Genomic DNA, 21929 nt, shown 5'->3' with positions numbered 1-21929 from the left:
GTGCCATCTGGGCCTAAGATGTCCCATTCCTGTCATGTCTGACCTAGTGTCATGACAGGGACCACGAGGGCTGTAGGATGGAATAGACCCCAGCTACCTAGACATCAGGTCACCCCTGAACTGTACCCCCACGGTCCCCCAAAGCCAACCCTCGCCTATACCCATTACCCACCAGAGAAACTGTGTGCCAGTCAGCCCAGGTAGGTGCTAACACTTGCTCTTGGCCTGGCCTGAGCATCTGCCAAGTCTGACCTGGATGTCGACCACTATCACACTGCCTGGCTCTACTGGCCTTAGCAGGCACAGTGTGTTCTAGAGGCTCTGATCAGCCTCATCTAGGCCTTCTCTGTGTGCCTCTCCCCCTCAGACTCCTATCCTCCTTCCCACACAGCCTTGCTTAATCTCCAAGTTCAAAGCCAGCCTGGCTCTATGGAGCTTTAGCCCTAATCTAGAACTGTTGGGTCGCCTACACTCGGCAGGGGGCATCCACACACAGGTGGGCTATTTATAAGGCTGCTTCCCAACACTGGTTCTTCAGGTATCAGATCCCAGGGGGTCCCATCTCGCCAGAACATCTCAGCCCACGAAGACAGCTGTCAGGAGTGGTCACTGTCTTTGAAAGCGGCTGTCTGGGGGCTGGAGAGATGGCTCAGTGGTTAGGAGCACTGTGTGTTCTTCCAAAGGACCTGGGTTCAATTCCCAGCAACCACATGGCAGCTCACACCTGTCTGTAACTCTAGTTCCAATGGCTCACACCAATGCACATAAAATAAAATTCAATTAAATTATTTTTAAAAAAAGAAAGAAAGAAAATGGCTATCTGGATCCCATGTCCCACCTCCCGCCATCTGCCAGCATACTTGGGACTCAGGGCAGGGGGCCAGGCAGGCTGGACATCCCACTGCTGAGGGACACTAGATACAAATTGCAGCCTTCAAGGGTGGGCTGTGGTCGTCTGCAGTGCTGGGCCTACAGAACCAACTCCAGCACACAGTCAATGCTGCTACATGTCCACCAAGGGGTGTTTGTGTGCCGTCAGCTAGCCTAGTTTATGAGTAAAGGCTAGCTAACCGCCCTCTGGGGACAATGTGACGCCCTGCCAACAGGAGGCAGAGCCAGAGCAGACTGCTCCAGAATCAGGTTTGGGGGACAGGTGGGGTTCAAACATCAATTCTATGTGAAGGATTGTTCAGGATGATAGACGTGTTAGCCACACACAGGAAGTGGTATCTAGCATTGTTAGAAAGCCCACAATACCCATGAGGGACCCAGGAGGTTGCTCCACATATAATCCTGGATGCAAGCCACACCAGGCCACAGGCCTCAGTTGGAACGTGGCAAAACTCTCAGAACTGGCCCCCACTCCAGTGTGCTGGGCAAATGGCTATGTGATGCCAGTCTCCACATCTTTCCTGGGCCTGAAGCCCAAGGCTCCTCCCTATCCCGGGTGGGGCCTGCCTGGCTTTCCCCTGAGGAAGGAGGCGGAGGCATGAAAAAAGATGGAGCTGGCCAGGGAGACAGAGGAGGGGCACACACTCCACCCAGCCCAGACACTGGCCCTGGGGGGTGGGGGGGGTAGATGGCAAGCTGGGTTAAGTGCCCAGCACTGCCACCCAGGGATAGACACTCACCTTTCTCTCCAGGAATGAGGCGATCAGGCCGAAGTTCTTGGGGTGCTGCATGAACCTGGAGGAAGAGAAAGACAGACGTCGAGGCCAGGGTGAGGCTGAGGGAGGCCCCACTGAACAACCAAGAGCTGAGAGTGCCCTGGTGCCTGCCACCCCAGCCTGGCTTGGCGGGCGCCGCCCCACTAGCAGCTCTTCAGGGCGTGGGAAGGGCTGCGGGGCAGGGACCAGGGTCCAGGGCGTTCCTCCGAGTGACTCACTCACTGGCTGTAATGCCTTTGAAAATACATTTGTTTGTCTTGCCGCAGGCTTCCAGGAAAAATGAGGACACGGCATTCAGCTCTCCATTGGGTCGCCCCCCCACCCCAACCAAAAGATCTGCTTTTGTCTCTCTCCCCAGCTGAGTCTGAGAAGCTGGTCCTAGCTAGGCCCAGGCCAGCCTGGCCTACGCCAAGCCTGCCATGAGGAGGTTAGACAAGCCAGGCGATAAGGCCTCCCGGTGCTGGAGCAGGGCCTCGCCTCGGATGCCCAGGAAAAGCCAAAAGTGGCTGGAGCCGCAGGGGGTGGCGGGAACTGGCGGCAAGCCACCAGCTTCCTGCGAAGCCTGAACATTACTGGGAAAGCCGGCCAGCTGAAATGTCAGGGCCAGGCAGCCGTGGGGGTGGGGCCAGGGTCAGGGCCTGCTTACACCCCAAGGGTGCTGGGTGGCGTCACTGGGCCTGTCCCCTTGTCTCCAACGACTTGCCACCACCCCAGCATCTTCCTGGGCAGAAATGGCTGCCAGCAGTAGCGGGCCAGTTCCCACCAGAACCCAGCCTGTGTTGGGCTGCCCCCGCCTGGCCTCCAGGTGGCTGGGAAGTAGGCCAGAGGCCCCTCCCGCTCACCCCCCCCGCCCCCCCCACCCCCGCCCCGCCAGACACCGGGGGAATCCGGAAGGGCCTCTAAGCTCTTCCCAAGGAAGCAGAGCTAGCATAGCAGGGCGGCAGGATGGCGGGCTACCCTGCCAGGGCCCGGTCCACCCAGGTGGCAGGCAAGCCTAGGGCACCTACCACTCTTGTCCCGCCCCCATCCCTTCTATAGGATTTCCCCAAGGCAGTGATGGGTCCCAGGGACACTTGTCCCTTCCCACCACAGTTCACCGGAGACAGGCAGAGCCAGGCCTGACAACTTATAACCCAGAAACCAACAGGCAGCCTGGGCCACAGTGAGTTTCAAACCAAACAGGAGAATTTAGTGAGGCCTCATCTGAAAACTACAAAAAGAAAAAAGAAGAAAATTAAACGCCTGGCCCGGAGGCAGCCTGTCCATGAGATAGGCACACGAGGTCCTGAGTTCAGCCTGGCCCAGACATTTCATGCCGCTGCTAAGGGACCATGCACGAGTTTTCTCCATCTATGGTTCAACTAATCATAGGCCAATATGACTCGGAAAAAGAAGTCAACTGTGGCAGAGAAGTTTCAGAATTCAAAGGCAGCCTATGCTGCATAAAGCAGTCCTCCCTGCCTAAAACAAACAAACAAACAAACAAGTATGGGCAGGCCATGGTGGCTCATGCCCAAGTGATCCTAGGAATTAGGAGGCTGAGGTGGAGGTGGGGGGTGGGGGAGGGGGGTCAAGGTCAGCCTTGGCTATAACAATGAGTCTGAGGGCAGCCTGAGCTATGAAACTGTCTCCAAAACAAAGCAGCAGCCACTACCCACTAACAAAAACAACCAGGCAACCCAAGTTTTACACACACACATAAGCACTCACTCACATGATCACGCACATCCATGTACCACCTGGGCCTGTGCAAACCATATTTGGCCTTCCCGAACTTAGTGTCCCCTAAAAAACACCGAGTAACAACTTTTCACGTGGACTTAACAACTGTTATTGTGACTGACCCTGAGAAGAAATATGCACTATAGGACTCGAAATAAACACAAGGACCCAAAGGTCTTAAGCCAATCACCGCCCTTTCACATAAGGGACAGGGTACCCTAGCATCTCTCAGGGCAGAAGTGGCTATCCGCAGTGCCAGGCCGGTTCCCACAAGAGCCCAGCCTATGTTGGGCTGTCCCACCATGGAGCTTCCAGTAACACAATCAGAGTATTATATGGCTAATGCCCATTTTACACAGGAGGAAACTGAGGCTGGCTTGTGCAGGGAAGGTTGAGTGATCAGGCTGGCCGCCATCAGCACCTTGGCAATTAAGCCCTCTGGGGAGACCATGACCCTTCAAAGACCCACATGGTGTGGCCGTGTCTTGCGTAGGTAGACACCAGTAGACGCCTGCTGCCTGGGTCACTGGTTTGTCAGCTATGGAATTAACAGAGTAAATCAGGCAGTCTGAAGAGCACCGAGACTCCCTAGGAAGGTTCAGCCAAGGAAAGCTCCCTGAAGAGTGCATCCATTACAATAGCAGGCCCACCAGGGGACTCGGCATACAGCCTCAGTCACTGCAGGACCACTGTCTTGAGTCAGGGTCATAAAACACACATAAAGAGACAAAGGACAAGAGCCCCTGACCAGAGCTGCCCAAGCTGCTCCCTGGGGTATGTCCCCTGCTGATCTGTGCTGGGGACAAGACACTCACTCTACCATCCCTCTGAGGAGTCTTTTGTGTTTCCATGGCCAAAGGCTACACTGTAGGCTGAAGGCTGTCACTTGTGCCCAGGCTCTGTGAAGTCTACAAGCTTTGTCTTTGATCTGAGGGTGAGGCCAGCCTGTTGTACAGTGTGCCTTTCGAAGGGGAGGTACAGCCTGACCCCAGACAACCGTTCCCCAAGCAGGCATCTGGGAAAGTTCTGGGTCAGACGAGGGCCTCTCTGGAGGGAAAACAGGTCAGCAGCTGCTCTGTTCAATGAAGGCCTGCAGTGCACGAAGCCCGCTCCCAGCAGGCCTTCCTGGCCACATTCAAGCCTCTGTCTCTGCTTTGGTTTCTACTTTCGGCCCCCCAGAGGTCTGGGTCCTCTCTGAGGAGGGGGTTCTGCTTCTAGGTGAAATGTTTACAGGGTACTTTTCCAAATAACATACATGAGATTGTTACCGTAACATTCGCACTACCACCTCTTCTGGGGTCCCCTGAAATGGGGGAATGTCTCTCTCTGTCTAGATAGCACATCTCAGGTCCTCACCCTGGGTTGCAATGGTCTCTCTTCACCCAGGAGCTCCACACTCGTCTCCCCCAACACTGTCACCCAGGAGCCTTCCAGAGTTCCACTTTTTGAGACAGGGTCTCTCTGTGTAGACAAGGCTGGTCTGGAACTCCTAGAGATGCCCCTGCCTCTGCCTCCCCAGTGCTGGGGTTAAAGTCCACTGGCCACCACACCCAGCCGAGGTTTCATCTCCTACCACAGCCTGCTCCTTATCACCGAAGCCCTGGCTTTCCCTTTCCCTCCACAGCCTCTCCCATTCCTGCTTCCGCCATATGCAGTTCTGTAGCCTGTTCTGTTAGGTGCCTGCACCTATGGGGGGAACTGCCTGGCTGGACGCTGTGAGGGACAGGAGCTACACATCTATTCACTAGACTCACATGGAGATGCAGGCAGAGAGAGGCCAAGGACCCTAGTGTACCACGAGAGCAGGAGTGTTCTGGACAGACTGTCCCTGTGACCAGGGTGTGAGGACAGAGGTCACAGGCAACCTCAGCAGACACTCACTTCTCACGGAAGGTGTCCCTCTCCTGCTCGCTCCACATGTTGGTGACCTGGCGGTCCTTGTACACCTTCATGGGGTCATCCATGAGTCCATTCATGTTGATGAACTTGATCCTCTGCTGGTCCGCGTCATACAACATGGGCGGGATCACGGCCAGCTGGCGCATCTGCTTCTCCAAGTTCTGCAGCGGAGCAAAGGGTGGGGTCAGAGGGCAAGCGAAGGGCCCAGCAGGTGAGGGGCGGGTGTGCTGGCCCTTGGACATTCCTTAGGGGAGGGATAATGAATTCAAAGCAGGCCATGGCTGGCGCTGGGGAGGATTTAGAGGTGTGGGACGGTGAGGAAGGCAAGAGCTGTAAATTCAGTGCAGAGAATGAGGCCTTATCTGTGGCAGGAGAGGCTGTGAATCTCAACCCCCACAAAGGCAGCGTAATAAAACACTGCGAGGGCAGAGACAGGACATGGCCCAGCCTGGCTCCACGCACTCACGGGACGGCACAGGTCTGGCTCCAAGCCAGAAAAATCCAGGGCACGGCACAGGGCATGCAGAGAGCCTGGCCACCTTCCTGCCCAGGCCTCACACCCGGGCCTTTCTATCATGCCCTGAGGACCTGGCCTGCCCAGCCCCTCTGTGGCCTGTCCATGTTAGGGAGAAGCCACCCAACATCTCCTGCCCGACATCCTCTGTTCTGAATCAGACAGTGTCTCCCTCCAGCCTTGCTCTGGCAATGGCTCCCCTAAGGGCTTGTGTGGCTAGGACCCAGGGAAGCGTCCAATGTGTGGGCAGACTGCCACCTTCTTTCTGCTTCCAGAGGAAATGAAAGTCATGTCTGCATCCACATTGGTGGGACAAGGGTTTGAAGCCCGTGACGTGCCTGCCAGCAAGGACGGCCTCACGGCTGTAGCTTGTGGCTTCTCAAGTTCTGCTTTCTGTCCACCAGAGGAGGAGAGGTTTTCCAACAGAATTATGGCAAGTGGGCGTCCCTTCATGGCCAGGCATCTAGGGACATTGCACTACAGTGGGGTGCAAGGCCCGAGCTGGTCAGGCTGATGGGTACACGGGAATGTCGCGTGTACAAAGAGACAGCCTACGCAGCCATCCCTGGTGCCCACCCAGTGCTGGAAGGAACAAAACTCAACTTGGAGAACAGCCACAAAAGTGACACCGGATGCTGTGTCTGATGCCCCTGGCTTAGTTTCCATGTAAACAGTCTCAAGGGGCTCAAAGGGGACATGGGTGCTATGACCACCTCATCTGAGAGCAGGGCTACCAGGAAAGGAGCAAGGGTCCTGCTACATGGTATTTTGAGTCCACTGTGGTGCTGGCCATGGGAGCAAATGCCATTTTGGACACCTAGCCCACAGACCAGAAGGGGACAGGCCCCAAGTGGCCCCTTGCAGGGCCTGTTCTGCTTCATAGCCTTTTCTGGGACAGTGACTGTAACTGGGGTCATCAATACTGGCCCTGGGTACCCAGGGAGGAATAAAAGGGCAGCCAGGTGGGAAGGCAGGCTTCTGTAGGACAGTCCTCAGCTGGGCCCAGCTGCACTCACTGATGGGCCCCCCCTTAACCAGTTCTGCCAAACTCGGCCAACAGAGAGCCTGAACCACGGCAGTGGGCGAAGGAGGGCGGTTTGTGTGTGCTCATTTCTGTCCCTCAACCCAGTTTCCTGATGTCCCTCTGGGCACCACAGGCTTAGACCAGTGAACTTCCCCAACTATGTCCTTCCAGGCCACCCTCCCTTTGCTGTCATCCCCATCAACTCTGCCCTTTGGGGATTGCCAGTGTGCCCACACTGCTTCTGACACACGCCTGTCATCAGCCTCTGAACTGAAAGCTGTGGCAGGCAACACATGTAAGGGACACGAAGAAGGAGAGAGGCAATGGGGAGCCTATGGGGTCACTGTGGACTCACCTCCTGCTCAGACAAGCCATCGATGATCTCGGAAACCTCATGTTCGCTGCGGGCAGCCGACATGGAGAGCCCGCTGCCACGCTGGCCCACCCTGCTGGAGACCAGAGGGACACAGTCAGGACCAGCAGTCTACTGAGAGGCTAGGCTGGGACCAGGAGGCAGAACATTCTAGAAGGTAAGTGCAGGTGCATGGAGAGAGGGAGATCAAGGCTGGGCCTCCCGCCTTCACATCTCGCCATAGGCTTGAAACCCAGGGAGGCTGGGGAGGCCCTCAGTATTGCTAACCCATGAGGCTTAACAGGGGTAGCAGGCCACCTCCCATGAACAAAGGACAGACACACAGCAGTAGCCCAAGGCTGCCTCCAGCCTGAGGGCCAGGAGCAGGTCTCTGAGCCTCAGGTAAGCTCCTGAAACCCATATTGCTGTTGTCAGTCAGTGACACAAGCCCGATGAGGCTGGGGATGTAAGTGACCACACCTAACTAGGCTCATTTGTTGAGAACTTTTACCCCCATGGCCACAGTGAGGAGCTGGGTGCAACCATCCCCGTAACGTGCCCCCTTCCCCCCCCCGCCCCCCGCCAGAGTCTCATCCAGCTGCTTCAAGGGGTACGGTAGGAGGACTGAGGACAGCAAGGAGACACTCCTGAGTGATGGCTCTGGGCCCAGCAGGTGCTAAGGGTCCCTAGCTGTAAGTATAAAGCTCTGTGATGCCACTTGGTGTGACTCAGGCCACCAAGGACGCACATGGACCAGCACAGCATTCACCTCCACATGCACTTGCACCTGGGTATGTTCCCTTCCATGGGCTCATCTCTGTGCCCTCACCCCCCGGGGCCCTCACTTCTGCCAGCGCTCGCCCATGCACGTGTTCTTCCTAATGTGGGCTCATCTCTTTGCCCTCAGCTCCGCACACCCTCACCCCTGCGTGCACTGTCCTCTGCGGACCCTTACCTCTGCATACGCTCCTGCAGCTCCCGCTGTTTGCGGATCTCCGGGAACTGTTTCTCGTAGTACTCCCTCACCTTGCTCTCCTTGGCCCTCCGCCGCGGATTGTTCTCAATGCGCTCTACCTTCTTCTCCCATGCCTCCATGAGCTGGTCATAGCGCTGGCAGAAGCGCTGTTCCTGTGGGGGAGGCACGGCCAGAAGGCAGCATGCTGGTGAGGACCAGATACTGCCCACCGTACTCACATGGACAGACAGGGATGGACAGGTGCACACACTCACTCTGTCACATTCACACAGCTGCTAGCCCCTTGGAAGCCATGCGTGTCCCACTGATATGACCATCAGAGGCCGACCTCCTCTGCAGGGGTATTATCCGGCTCAAAAGCCACCAGCCCTGCCAAGTTTTCTCTTAGTCACAGAACCAAATGAGAAATATCCCTGGACCAAGAGGCTGTAGCCAATGCCTTGTGCTCACAACAGCCACGATGGACACTGCACAGCAGACCAAGCCAGGCCCCACCACTGTAGGAAGACGTCCTGGGCAGCATGGCTCTGTAGCTCTTGCGGCCCAGGAAAGATGTCCCCAGGCAGCATCCGCTTTCTAGGCAGTTCCTTGTCCCTGGTCTTTGGTGCAGCCACACTCCCCAAATCTAAGAGTCCAAAACCTAGCAGACACTGGGGAAGAAAGTTCTGCCCTCTCCTGCAGGATGAGGAAGTGCCCCTCCACATCTAACCACTAAGCAGCCCGGAGCACAGCCACACCCCGTGTTGATCCAAGGAGACCATTTCAAACTTTCACCTTGAACAGTGGCAGAAGGACAGGCGACGTGGCCACATATAACATCTTGGATATGTTTGTGTGCCCTGATACCTGCCACAGTGTGCTTAACCTCTGACCCTGAGCTCCCTGTATCTTTGGCTCAATAAGAGGTGAACGATAGCCCAGGGGTGTTAGACCCCAGCTGAGAGGACAGGCTGACATCACCAGTCCAGCCTAGGCCCAAATGAAAGAGAGAGAGAACATTCTAGTAAGGCCAAAGGGCGGAGACAGCAGAGGACTCTGGAGCTAAGGGATGACCTATACCTTGCAGACCAGCAAAAGGGCCCCAAGACCTCAGGACCGTCCCACCTGCTCCACTGCCCCAGGCACCGGCACAAAGGCCCAAACAGCTCCCGGGGAGGAGGTTCTGTCTGCGTCAGGACAGTCTCTGTCTAGGTCAAGCCACAGTGTGGCCTGCCACAGTCTGTCTCCACCTCCTGGGTGCTGTGTGTGGGCGGTAATGGGCGCTTGGTCCATGGAGGACCCACAGTGGGACACTGCTCTCGGGGAGGGAGCTCAGGCCCGAGGAGGAGGGCAGACCTGCCTGCCTGCCAGTCTCCGCTGGGTGGGAATGTGGCTCACTGGTCTCTGGCACACCTGGCCCCATAAGAAGAAGTGAGGCCGACTCCTCTCTGGGTAGCACCAAGGGCTCGCAGGGAATGGCCGTGGCCTGGGGTCTGACTCACAACAGAGGAGGGGAGCAGAGCTGAGTCGGGAAGGCCTGGGGGTCCAGCCTCTCTGGGCTGGGACATGAGAAAACGAAGTGGCACTCCGAGCTCTTCATGCCTCTTCCTCCTGCAAAATGGAGGCCTTCCCTCCCTAAGGTGGGCCTGCGGGGCTGCAGAGTCACCCTCCTCCCCCTTATCTCTAATAATATAGCCCCCCCTCCCCCCAAGTCCTCAGAGTCATGGAGTTTAAGACTCCAAACCCACCCCAAATCCTCCTCCACGTCAGTGGCTCCTTGCTGGAGCTGCAGCGACCTCTGACATGGGACCTCTGACAAAGCTGAGGCTAGAAGCTCAGGGCAGGCTGCGGGTGGCATTGGGGGATGGCAGCACAACTGTAGGGTGCTGAGTGGACCTCCATGCCTGCCTTGTCCTCAACCAACTGCAGCAGGGACCTGCGGTCCTGTGGTCTGCGCATGTGCTCCTGGGGCTGCTCTCCTGTCTCCGTGCTAACAGCATATTTATCACGAATGCACTTGGTGGCCCCAGGCTGAGGATGGGCGTCAACAGTCCTTTGCTGAGTGCCTTGGGCTGCTGCCTGTCCCAGGTCCATGACACCCGCCATGTCCTCACTCAGCAAGGGTCTGCACCCGCCTCGCTCTCTCCCTTCCGAGCTCCCTCCATCTCCGCATGGCCATTTCTCCTCTACTTCACAGGACACCATCCCCATCCCGAGCTCAGCTGGAACCTCATTCTCCACCCCGGAAGCGGGGATGAGAGGGTCTGAACACAGCCTCAGGAACCAGACAGCCCCGGTGCCACGAGCTAACTTCTCTCCCTCAGCTTCCCTGCCTTAAATACAGGGCTGTGGGGACAAGCCCTGATTCATTCCACCTCAGTGCAAGCACAGTATTTAGTTACTACCTTCTGTTTACTACATAGCTGTAGGCACGGAATACCCCTGCAAGTACCAGGCTGGCCTGACTCTGAGAAGGGAGGCAGGGACCACCTTGCGGCCCCAGCTGACTCAGGCCAGGAAGAGTCAGGTGCAGGTGAGAGGAGCCTGTCAAGCCAGCCTCCACCCTCTCTGCCTTCTCTGACCGTTCTCCTAGCCTCCCCACCCTCACTGCCTCCACCCCCACCCCCATCCCACTATCTCCCAGCAGCCCCCAGCTTGAGTGGAATGGATGACATCACGTCTGGCTAAAGCTTAACCCTAGTTCAGAGCTGGCATGTGGGCCTGAGCCACACACAGGGCCCAGGAAGGGTAGCTTCCCCTAGACTCAGGACCACAAGGTAAACAGCATGTAGGCGAGGGAGCTAAAGGCATGATCAAAACAGCTACACAGTTCTGGCACGTTGTAAACAGGGGTGATGATAAGCTGTCAATCCTACACTGTCAACTGAGGCAACACGACAGATACCCGGCCTCCATCCTTTACCCTGATCTCCCGTGGGTCAAAGTGCAGCTGCTCAGGGTCCCTCGCGTCCCTCATGGCACTCTATGAAGCAGGACCACTACCCAGGAACCACAAACCAGACCAGACCAGGGGCCTCACTGCTTTCCAATGGCTGGTCCTGGCTGGGGGAGGGGAAGGCTCACTTCTCAGGGCACTCTCAGCTTCCATCTCTCCCTACAACCTTTCTGGGCGCCAAAGCCCATGATGGGTATTTTAGGGTGCACCTAAGACCCCGTCCTTGGCTTCAGTGGCTCCCCTGCTCCTGTGGACTGGGAAGGGGTCAGGAGCCTAACCCTCAAGCCCGACCACCCCACAGCAGCTGCCGCCTTTCTGGCTCTTCTACAGCATTCTCTTGTGACCCAACACCTACCCCCAACAGCTGCAGAGCCAACAGGGACCTCAGGGCCTGGCTAGCATGGCCTCACGCACTACACCGATGGAGGAGAGGGGACAGCCATGGGGACTCAAGAGAGGGGCAGAATGGAAGCAGGACGCATCCTCTACTTTCATAAAGCACAGAAAAGACAGGATGGGAAGAGACAGAAGAGACTGGGCTCACCCACTTGCTTGCCTGTGGTATGGAGAGGACGGGACGGGACTCACCCACTGTTTGCACATCATATGGAAGGGGCAGAATTAGACTCACACACTGCTTGCACATCGTATGGAAGGGGCAGAATTACTCACACACTGCTTATACAGGCCATGGAGAGGACGGGATGGGACAGGACTCACCCACTGCTTGCGTGCGTGGTTCCTCCGCTTGAAGTACAGGATCAGCTTCTTCCGCATCGCCTGGTTTCTGGGGAGCACAGACAGGGGTCAGGGATGGCCAGTTCTCAGCAGGAGCCCAGTTGATCAGCACTGGTCCTCAGTCAGTAGGAGCCCACCCTGTCCTCCTCAAAATCCCAGTACCACCCACCACTCCTAGACCTCCCTTGCTTGCCAACCTACCCATCCTGCTGAGTCATAGCCAAGGGTACCAATCAACAGAGTTCAACCCCTTGCTGCCTGGAGGCAAATGAGTCATGTGGCCTGGGCATTCCAGTGGCTGTGGCCTGGGGACCCTGTGCTGTGAGCTGCTAAAGGCATGGAGGGGTCTCTAGCTCTGGAGAGAAGGGCAGGCTCCACTCAGCATGGAACAAGCCACTTGACCACATAGGCCCCACAAAGCGCTGCAAGTACTACTGAGGAAAGGGGCGGGGAATTCTGAGAGGAGGAGGAGGAGAGAAAAAAGGGTGGAGACATTGGGAGAGGACCAGGGTCAGAGAGGGGGCAGGAGAGAGGAACTGGGAGAAGGGAAAGAGAGGGAGAGACAGAAGAGAACAGAGATTTACCTCAGAATGGACAAAGATTTGGAAAATGGAGGTGGAGGGTAGAGAAAAGACACAGGCAGGCAGGAGAAAGTTCAGACTGCAAAGAGGGAACAGAAATCCTGAGGCACAGCAGAGACGGGATCCAGGACCCATGCACCCCACCCCATGCCCAAGCAACAGAGAGCCAGCACCTTCCCTACTCCCCACAACCCTAATACACAACCGAGTGCTGCACCTGACCTCTGGGTCTTGTGGGAGACACAGACGGGCTGGCCTTGGGAGCGGTCATACACCTGAACTTGCCCTCTCCACCCTGAGCTCATAGCTATATCACTTTTCGGGTGAGGGATCCTCACCTTCCCCATCCTGCCAGCATGTCCCCAACCCAACAAGAGGTGCTATTGCTGGGGCTTGCCTAGGAGTGAGAGCCTGGGGGTCCTATGCCTGTGACTCCCAGGTGTAGCTTGGTGGGTAGAGTACTGGCCTAGCAAGCACATAGCCATGGGTTCAATCCCAGGCACCACATGAAAAGGAGAGCGAGCCAGGCGTGGTGGCGCATGCCTTTAATCCGAGCACTCCGGAGGCAGAGGCAGGCGAATCACTGTGAGTTCGAGGTCAGCCTGGTCTACAAAGCAGGACAGAGAGACTCTGTCTCGAAAGAAAAAAAGAAAAAAGAAAAGAAAGAAAGAGAGAGCGAGCAGCGGTCCACACTTGTAATCTCAGCACTTGGGAGGTAGAAGTAGAAGGATCAAAGTTCAGTTATTCTGCACTGTACAGAGAGTCTGAGGAGGAGATTCTGTGCTGAGGAGCAGCAAGATGGCAAGAAAGGGAAGAAAGGGTGCGAGAGAGCGAGAACAAGCCAGAGAGAGAGAGAGAGAGAGAGAGAGAATGCAGCCACCTCCTACTGCAAGAAAAGAATTGAGAGCTACCAATCCTGATGCGCTACTGTACAAAAAACCAGAAACTTCAGTGTGAAGACAGTAAAATCAGCTGGCCTGTTGTCAATCACCAACATGGGGGAAGCTCTGGGTCCAGGGCTTGGCAGGGTGAGATGAGGCTCAAGGAGAGTCTGACCCCAACTGTGCCAGGGGACAGGAAGATGCAGCCCCACACATGCCTGGTCAAAGAAGGGTGTTAGAAAACCTGTGCCTACTGTGGCAAAGGAGGCCAGCCTGGCCCCCTGGTGGGGACGGCTACATGACTATTTGAGGTCGCCAGGCCCAGGGACAATGTGGACTAAAGCTCTTGAAGGCTTGGCTGTGTGACCCTGGAGAAATTATTTGGCGCCTCTGAACCTCAAGAGACATGTTCCCAGTGACCTGGGTCCTGATCAAAGGCTTCCTGCCCATCCCGCCAACGAGATGGCCAGCCTAGGATATGAGGAAAAGAAGAGCCTCCTTCTAGGCCTGAGAGAGCCGAGGTCTGAGGCTGCCTGCTGGCAGAGGCCGAGCAAGTAGGCAAAGCCCAGGCTGGCTACCCAGCTCCATCTTGCTATGCTCTGATACTTTGTCAGCCATCCAGCCATGGAGGCTCCTGCAGGGTCTGGCAGCTGCCACGCAGCCCTCCTACTACATGCCCTTGGGGCTGCCTTTCCTCTGTGGGGAGTCTAAGAAAACCAAGCCCCTAAGGCCAGGCTCCCAGTCCAAGTGGCAGGTGTCGTAGCAGAACCTCCCAGCTACCGACATTCTCCAGGGCAAGGCATGGGACGACAAGCGGCACACAGGTGACCTCCACAGGTCTGCAATCACCCACACCAGGAAGCCAAGCATGAAATTAACTTGAAAGTCATGGCCAGGCACGCAGGCAGAGAAATTAAAATGACAGGGGCCAGGTCCCCAGGGAAGGGACACTTCCTATCTCTCAGCAATTATAGCAGACAGCCAAGGAGCGGTGACGGGCTCTGCTCCCTGGGTGGGGGAGCTCCCCACCAACCCCCAGATCAATCTCACTGTCCTTGTCACAGCTGTCACACTGCACACTGAGTACTGAGCTTGCCATCTCCCCACTGCAAGGGGGGAATCGTTCAGTGCTGTCTCCCAGGGACAGACAGTGCCTGGTGTGGACCAGACATACAGAGACATGTTTGGTGAGAGGGACTGACTGACTGAGGAACAACACCCCCGCCCCCAGCACCCCTCCCACAGGGAGGGTACAGATGTCGACTTGAGGGGGTGTTAAACACAGTGGGCCCTCAGTGGTCCAGGGCTAGTCGCAGCTGACAGACTAAGATAGGACCCCTGCTCTGTTCTGCCACATGTCAAACCAAAGACAGCAAACTTCGGCACTCCTGGCTTGCATACCTCCCGGTGATGGGCCACTCACTACCTCCATGAGCAGCTCTGACAACACTGTTTCATGCAGGGTTTGTCTGTCTGTCCAACTCTTGCTAGACAGCCCAGGCTAGCCTCGAACTCATTCCTACAGTCTCAGCCCCAGAGTGCTGGGATTGCAGGCGCACGCCCAACCTGACCCTACTCAGTCTACTTCGTCGGAACTGAGTCTCTGCAGCCACATGACTCCAAAGGTCTTGGCTCCACCTTCAGGGAATTCTCCTCATGACCCCCCAACCCCTAGCAGGCTGAGCATTCTGGATCTTTCTCAGTCTATTAGGCAGTAGCCCCAAAGGCCCTCAGGCCTCTGCAAGGACCTAACTCACCCCTAGGCCTGGGAGCTCCTGACACTTCACCTAGGTCACATGGTCACTACCTTCTAAGAAACTTCCGGAGCCTGAGTCTCATCCTGTCACAGGGCTTGCCACCCAGGGCCCCTCTGGGAATAGTCTCAGTCTGGAAGAAGCCACTCACGTCTTTAGAGCTTGGACTCTGAACCTCACCCTGCCTACTGCACCCACCCCAGGGCTGTGAGCCATTGGAACGGCTCAGCCCACATCCCTGAGAAATATCCAAAACATGGAAGGCCACAGAGAAGAAGGCTAGAGGGGTCCTTGAATAGGAAGAAATAAAAAGTCACAGAATCCCCTGACGCTGTGCTCAGAGCTCCTGCTGACTGACTCACACCTCAATGACCAAGCGAAAGCCTCCGTCCAGACTTTAAAGCGTGAGCTGTATATAAACTCTGTCTAAAAGCTGTTTCAAATGAAAATTAAAAAGCAAAGCAGGTAGATGTCAGGACCCGTGTCCCAGCCCCAGGCGCCTCACTTGTCCCTCAGACTCAACCGTAGGCCACACTAGGCGGTAGGAACGGGGGTGAGAGGGTGCCAAGGGAGCCGATGGCCACAGGGAGCTGACGTCTCCCCAGTGAGCGATGGTACTGTTTCACCAGTCAAGAGGCAGCTTTGCACTCAGATAGCACCCAAGCCTGGAGCCCATGCCCTAACCCTTCCCACCTCACCGCCATAACTCTTCAGGGCTTTCCCACAGTGTCCCAGGACCTTTCCCCCAGTGGCCATCAGAGTGAACCTGAAGATAAACTCCCAGCCCAGCACGTCCCACGTTAAAGGCCACATCTTTGTAGATTGGTGACCAAGCCGGAAGGACAAGAAGCGTGCACCCTTCTGGGCCTGACTGATCCTGCCTGTGGCTGAGGCGGCCTGCACTCTCAACCAGCGCAGCGCAGCCCCAGGGCCTTTGCACCGCTGCTCCCATCTGCCTGGGATGTTCTACGCAGCCGAGCAGCTGCTCAGGCTTCAGCCAGGACATCCTGCCCTGGTCTCTGGCCAGAGTTCCTTCCCCCTTCTTTCCTATCACCCCAGTCACTCTCTCCTCAGGACTTCTTTACAGTGTAAAGGCTGTGTGGATTTAACGGCACAGGACTGAGGTGGGCAACAGTGGCCATGATGTTAATGGTGCCTACAGCAAGCCCCAGCGCTCTAAGCATGAGACAGCTCATGACGCACTCACAGACGGGCTTGCTAAACAGAAAACTGTTTAGGTAAAAAAGGCCACTCCCTCAGAGTCAGATGACTTAATAGCTAGACTCTTGTGGCTGAGTGGCTACCACTACTGGCACAGGTTCGAGACAAGGGTACCCCACTTTCCTTTCTTCTGTCTTTACTTACTTATTTTTAAACGCATTGGGGTCTTGCTGTTTGTTTGTTTGTTGTTTATTTGTATGTTGCTGGGGTCTTACTTTGTAACCTTTTACTCAACAGCCTCCTACTTCAGCCTCAAGAGGCAAAGGGGCATCAAAGAAACCCATTCCATCAGCGCTGGTGACACTGGTCACAGTTTAGTTAAGGCTAATGTCACCTGTGCTACCCAGGGCACACACCTCTTTGGCTTGGGATCATGGCTGTTTCTATAAACTGAAACATCCCATAACGAACATCACTTACTTTAAGCAATGAAAGCTATACAAAATCAGCAGCCTGTTCCATGGTCATCGGCTACGTCAGACCTGGTACAGCAGCACATGCTGGAAGCCCAGCACATACAAGGTTCCAGGGTGGCCAGGGCCACCCAATGAGACCTTGTTCCAACATCATAAGAAATCCACCCAAGGAGTGCCAGGGCATGAAGGCCAGGGCTGAACAAGCTTCAGGAGAGCAGAGATTTTCTTGGTTACTGAACCCCTTACTTTTCCCCGTTGCTTGTCAAAAATCAAAGCAGGGGACAGACCTTTGTACTGTCCTGACCCCACGGGGTGAGGATAGGACCTGGCAACATCAGTGAGTGAATGACCAAGTGACCAAGTGAGTGACCAAAATGAGTGAGTGAGTGAGTGAGTGAGTGAGTGAGTAAAATGAATGTCTCAAAGCCTGGCTCGGTGACACATGTCCCCCTGGACCCCAGAGCAACTGTGACAAGCCTCTCCTCTATGTTCTGCCATCATCCCTCTCCCCATGGGGATCAGGGTCAGCTGGGCAGGCCCCACACAGAGAGAAGCAGAGAGACGTGGGCCCAGGCCAGTGATGGGACCACAGGCATGGCAGTAGGTGGACCCAATACTGCATGCTGGTGCAGGGCCCTCAGGGTGAGCAAGGAACGATGCTCCAGGAGACAAAAGAGGTAGCTGAGGTGTGACCACACACAACTACTAAAGCCATATAATCATCTCTTAGAGCCCAGCATCAATGATACTTGAGAGCTAAGAGGGACACTAGCTTCCAGGACACTGACCAGATCACAGTATCACCACCTACTGAGCCCACCAAGCCATGCTCCAATGCCACCAGCCAAAACCTATTCACTGCCACAATGGCAAACCCCCACACCTAAAACACCACGATGTGCTCCAGACCCTTCCACCTTTTGGTTTTTGGGTGATGAGAAACGTCTCCTCCAGAGCCTACTGATGGGAGCCACTCCCACTGAAACACCCCAGGAAGCTAGCCATCTTCCCACAGCTCTTCCCTGCAACCCCCAGCGTAAGGACACCATAAGACGCCAGTGCAGCCTGGCGTCCCTGCTGCGCCTAAGAGACATTATCTCTTCCCAACCTCCATCTGGAAAAGGCTCATCACTGCGACATGGTCTGTGAGGTCTATGGATTAGTGCTTCAGCCACCCCATTGGACACTGAGCATGCGCCACCGCAGTTGGCAGCTAGTCGTTCCGGAGCTGGCTGTCCTCTGCAGAGCCTGTCTCCTGACACTATGGCCTCCCACCTCCAGGCTCTGTTCCCTAGTGGCAAGGCACCACTCCTTCTACCCCCACCCCCAGGCCAACTTTGAGCCCATCTTGGGCTTGACTCATGATCCCCAGAACTGGGTTGGTACCCTGAGGCAGCAACTCACATTTTGATGTTTTCATGGTACTGGCGTGTATCAGAAGGCTGGTTGTACAGAGGCTGCAGAGGAAGAAAGAAGCACGTCAGATGTATGGGGCAGGTGACGGGGTGGTGTGGGCTAGTGTCAGCAGCCAGAACCCAGACTACGCGCCCGCAGACCCAGAGCCTGCAGCCCTGGCACCAGCAGCCGTCCACTGGCAGAAAAATCAGACACTAGGAGTGCGATCAAGGACACAGGGATAAGCAGGACCTGACCAGGAAAAGACTGTAAGTATGTTACAGGGACCAGGCCCGGCACCCTTCCTAGACAAAATAATTGATGGCAAGATGCTTAGGGTTAACTTGGCATCACCATGGAAACCCACAGTCCTAGTGCTAGTGAGGCCTCTTCCTCTGGACCACATAGACCAAAACAACCAAGAGTGAGAAGATGAAGGCGGCAGGTGACAGACACAGACAACACAGCCTCTGAAGAGCCCAGCTACAACTGCCAAGAAGTGACCTCTCTCTTCCCACTGGCCTGCAGCAGGCCACTAAGGCCTCAGCTCTGGGCAGAGGAAGCTGGCCTGAGGTGCCAGATGCCCGTGAGTCCTGGGTCACGTACACAAATATGTACACAAGTGTGCACACAGTGTCCATAGTGGCAGCAGATAATAAGTTGGAGAAATGTCAGCCTTATAAGGAACAAGAGTGGGCCTAGGGCTGGAGACACCTTAGGCTCCCTCAGCAGGGAACCCCAGAGCCGGGGCCACACTCATGGGAGAACAGAGCTTCAGAATACAGAAAGAACAGTGGGCAGTCTGGGACCCACCACGTGTAAGGAGGCTGTGTCAATGGTCTGCATGCTCCTTGCAATGGCTTCCTCTGTCCAAAATACAGACCTCACACAGCCTGCTGGAGAGCCCAAGGGTGAAGTAGAAAGTTGCTCACTACCTCCCAGAGGTCTCTGCTCCCTTCCAGACGGCAGAGACGAGGGCTTTCACTACAGTGGTTACTCACATCGCAGTTGCCACCCACTGCACAGACGGGGAGCTTGCGGTCAGTGGCCAAACATGCCTGCAGCCTGAACAGCAGCACCCCACGAGGGCTCTGCATCGCCTCCCCGCCCCCACCTGGCTGCATCATGTGCCTGCCTCTCCTGCACCCTATGCCTGCCTCTCCTGCACCCATTCCTTCCTGTGCACCCATGCCCACAAGAACCTCACAACATCCTAAGTCTCCAGGCAGGGTAGACACCCAAGGCTCCGAGGGGAAAACTTCTGCAGGTGGCAGACACAGCTCTAGGCTAGTGTGGGAACCAAGCCAGCTTCCTTCCCCCAACAGGCCCCGACTGAGCAGAGAGACAAGGCAGGCGCAGCCAGGCTGGCATCATGGACACTAGTTCTTCCACCTTATGGCAACTCACCGGGGGCACAGACAGCCAGGCTCAACTGCGCTCCTGGTGATGCAGAATCATGGGCCAGCACCTCCTATGGGCACAGAGCTTGAAACAAGGAAGGATCCCTAGCCTAGGAGGGGAAGAATAAATGGGGCAACAAGAGGGCCCGCAGCTAGACTCACTGCAGACCTGCCTAGTGGGGAGAAGAGGTCTGATACTGCAGAAGAAGCTTGAAAGGCCACATCTCAGACGTGCAGGGGCCTATGAAGATGACTTTTCCTGGTACCCAGGGCAGCTGCGTGTTTCCTCAGATGCCAATTAAAACAAATGCTACTGTAAATGGGCAATGCTTAAGGGCTCAGGCTCCAGGGACACACAAGCCTGAATTTCCTCACATCTAGGAAATGGGCGCAGAGCGGAGAACCCACCTTATAGGATGTGCAGATAGTCCTGAACATTCCAGATGCACTGCCAGTTTGCCATTGTTTGGTTATAAAGATGTCTCGAACAGCCCTACTGGGGCAGGAAGAGGGTGTGGACTCTGATCCACTGATCCCAGCACGGGGGCAGTAAGCAAAACATGCGTCAAGCATGGGAGGGCAAAAGGAATACCCACATCCAACAGAGCAGCAGGGGACAGACGCCCCCAATCCCACTCCTAGAAAGTGAGGAAGAAGCTGTGGCCCTAGGCACTAAGGAGCTCTGCTGCCCCAGTGAGGACCTTGTAGGGAAACCACCCAGGGGAGCCCCCCCTGGGTTCAACACCGGGGCAACACCTTGTGGCCATCTTCACAGGGGCAAAGGGCTGGACCTGGGGAGGGACAAGGACTCCTGGTGGCTTACATCTTGCTGCAGTGAGGGCAGGGCTGTCCTCTCCATTACAGACAAGCTGTTAGAGCTGCACATTGGAGCCCTGGACATCCATGGGCGTGGGTGTCCTTCAGCCTGGCTACAAGCCAGCTTTTGGGGTGATAGCCCAGCCCATGGGGACACTGGGCTCTCAGAATAACACCTTAGAGCAGGAAGGAAGCCAAGTGACTCAGAGCTGTGCAGCATCCCGCCACCGCCTCCCACCTGGCCAGCCTGGTCCCTGCCCAGGGCAGGGTCCTCCTGGGAGACACTGGGCTGTGGGGGTCATGTACACAATGCCTACATAGAGGTCTCCAGACTATACCCTGGCTCCCAAGGCAGAATCCCTGATGCTCCTACCTCCCTATCTTCCTCCCTCTGGGGTACATAGGGCAAGATGTCACTCCCTTGTCACTGCTGTGCCAAGGATCCCCATGCACTCAGTAACTGAGGAGAGAAGAGCCCTGACTGTCTTAGTTAACGTTAACTGTCAACCTGACACCACCTAGGGTCATCTGAGAGAAAAGCCCAACTGAGGAACTTGCCTAGATAGGACTGTCCTATGGGCACGGTCCTAGCTGTTAACTGATGCAGAAGGGTCCAACCCACTGTGGGAGGCACCATTCCCTAGGCAAGTGGTCCTGGGCTGTATAAGGAAGCTAGAAAGCCACGAGCGTGTGAGGAAGCAAAAGAGAAGTGTTTTTCTCCAGTTTCTGCCTCAGGTTTCCACCTAAGTCCCTGCCCTGACTCCCCTCAGTGATGGACTGCGGCAGGTAAGCTGGAAGAAACCCCTTCCCTGAGTGCTTGGGCTCCGGGTGTTGTAGCACAGCACCAGAATTTATGGTGGCCCAACAACCAAAGCCAAGTCAGCAGCACCTTGGCATGGACAGTACAGTGCTAGCCCTGCATATACACGGCAGCCCTGGGAAGACCTGGCCACACTCAGGCTGGCAAGCTCCTTCCTTCATCTCTCTCTGTGTGATGCTGGGCAAAGCGCCACCCTTCCTGAGCCTCTTCCAGAAAATGAGGAAGGTGGCAATACCCAGAGAACTAGCACAGCAAGTGACCAGCAGCAGCAGGTGACCCCTCCCTGTCCTTATTGCAGGCCATCAGCGCCCCCCTAACGCCTCAATCCAGACACCAAAACCAGCAGGGAGCAGCTGCCATGAGCTCCTCAAGCAACAGACATTACCCCAAGGGCAAAAAGATCATGCCCCATACACGCGCACACCCGCACATGCTACTGCACACCCTCGAATCTGGACAGGATGGCAGAAAGAGAAAACCCCCACTAACAGCAATATACTACGGGGCAGCCACCTTAGAAACCAGCCAGGAACTTCCAGAGAAGTAAAACAATAACAACAACAACAACAAACAACAACAACGGAGAAAGCAATTTTCCTCCCAGGCACATACTCAAGAGAGACAAATGCTGCCTGTCCCTGCTCTGGTGGTGCAGCTTTAGTCCCAGTTGACAAAAACAAAAGGCCACCCAGTGTCATCAGCTGAGAAAGGAAGATAAGATGCAGTCCTGCCAAGAGATAAAGCGCTGACACAGGCCATACTGTAGGAGAACCTAAGGCACCCGATGCTGGGGGAGGGGGGCGCGGGGTGAGGCAGAA

At 55.9% G+C, this 21929-nt stretch overlaps 1 protein-coding gene across 20 annotated transcripts in view; it reads right to left on the bottom strand.

Annotated features, from left to right (window-relative positions):
- NCOR2 (nuclear receptor corepressor 2) overlaps nucleotides 1-21929 on the bottom strand; it is a 164550-nt gene that overhangs the window by 64349 nt on the left and 78272 nt on the right. For all 20 annotated transcript variants that reach the window (XM_084762969.1, XM_084762956.1, XM_084762975.1 and 17 more), the window contains exons 8-13: nucleotides 18085-18137; nucleotides 11810-11876; nucleotides 8134-8306; nucleotides 7182-7275; nucleotides 5271-5449; nucleotides 1632-1686 (exon numbers count right to left, since the gene is read on the bottom strand). In XM_084762969.1, coding sequence (XP_084619095.1) covers nucleotides 1632-1686; nucleotides 5271-5449; nucleotides 7182-7275; nucleotides 8134-8306; nucleotides 11810-11876; nucleotides 18085-18137 — 621 coding nt within the window. The remainder of the gene's footprint in view (nucleotides 1-1631; nucleotides 1687-5270; nucleotides 5450-7181; nucleotides 7276-8133; nucleotides 8307-11809; nucleotides 11877-18084; nucleotides 18138-21929) is intronic.

The sequence above is a fragment of the Acomys minous genome (assembly GCF_964271855.1).
Source record: "Acomys minous genome assembly, chromosome: 16".
In the NCBI taxonomy this organism is placed as follows: domain Eukaryota; kingdom Metazoa; phylum Chordata; class Mammalia; order Rodentia; family Muridae; genus Acomys; species Acomys minous.
Note: the sequence above shows the minus strand (reverse complement) of the source record. Positions and strands in the feature narration are given on the sequence as shown.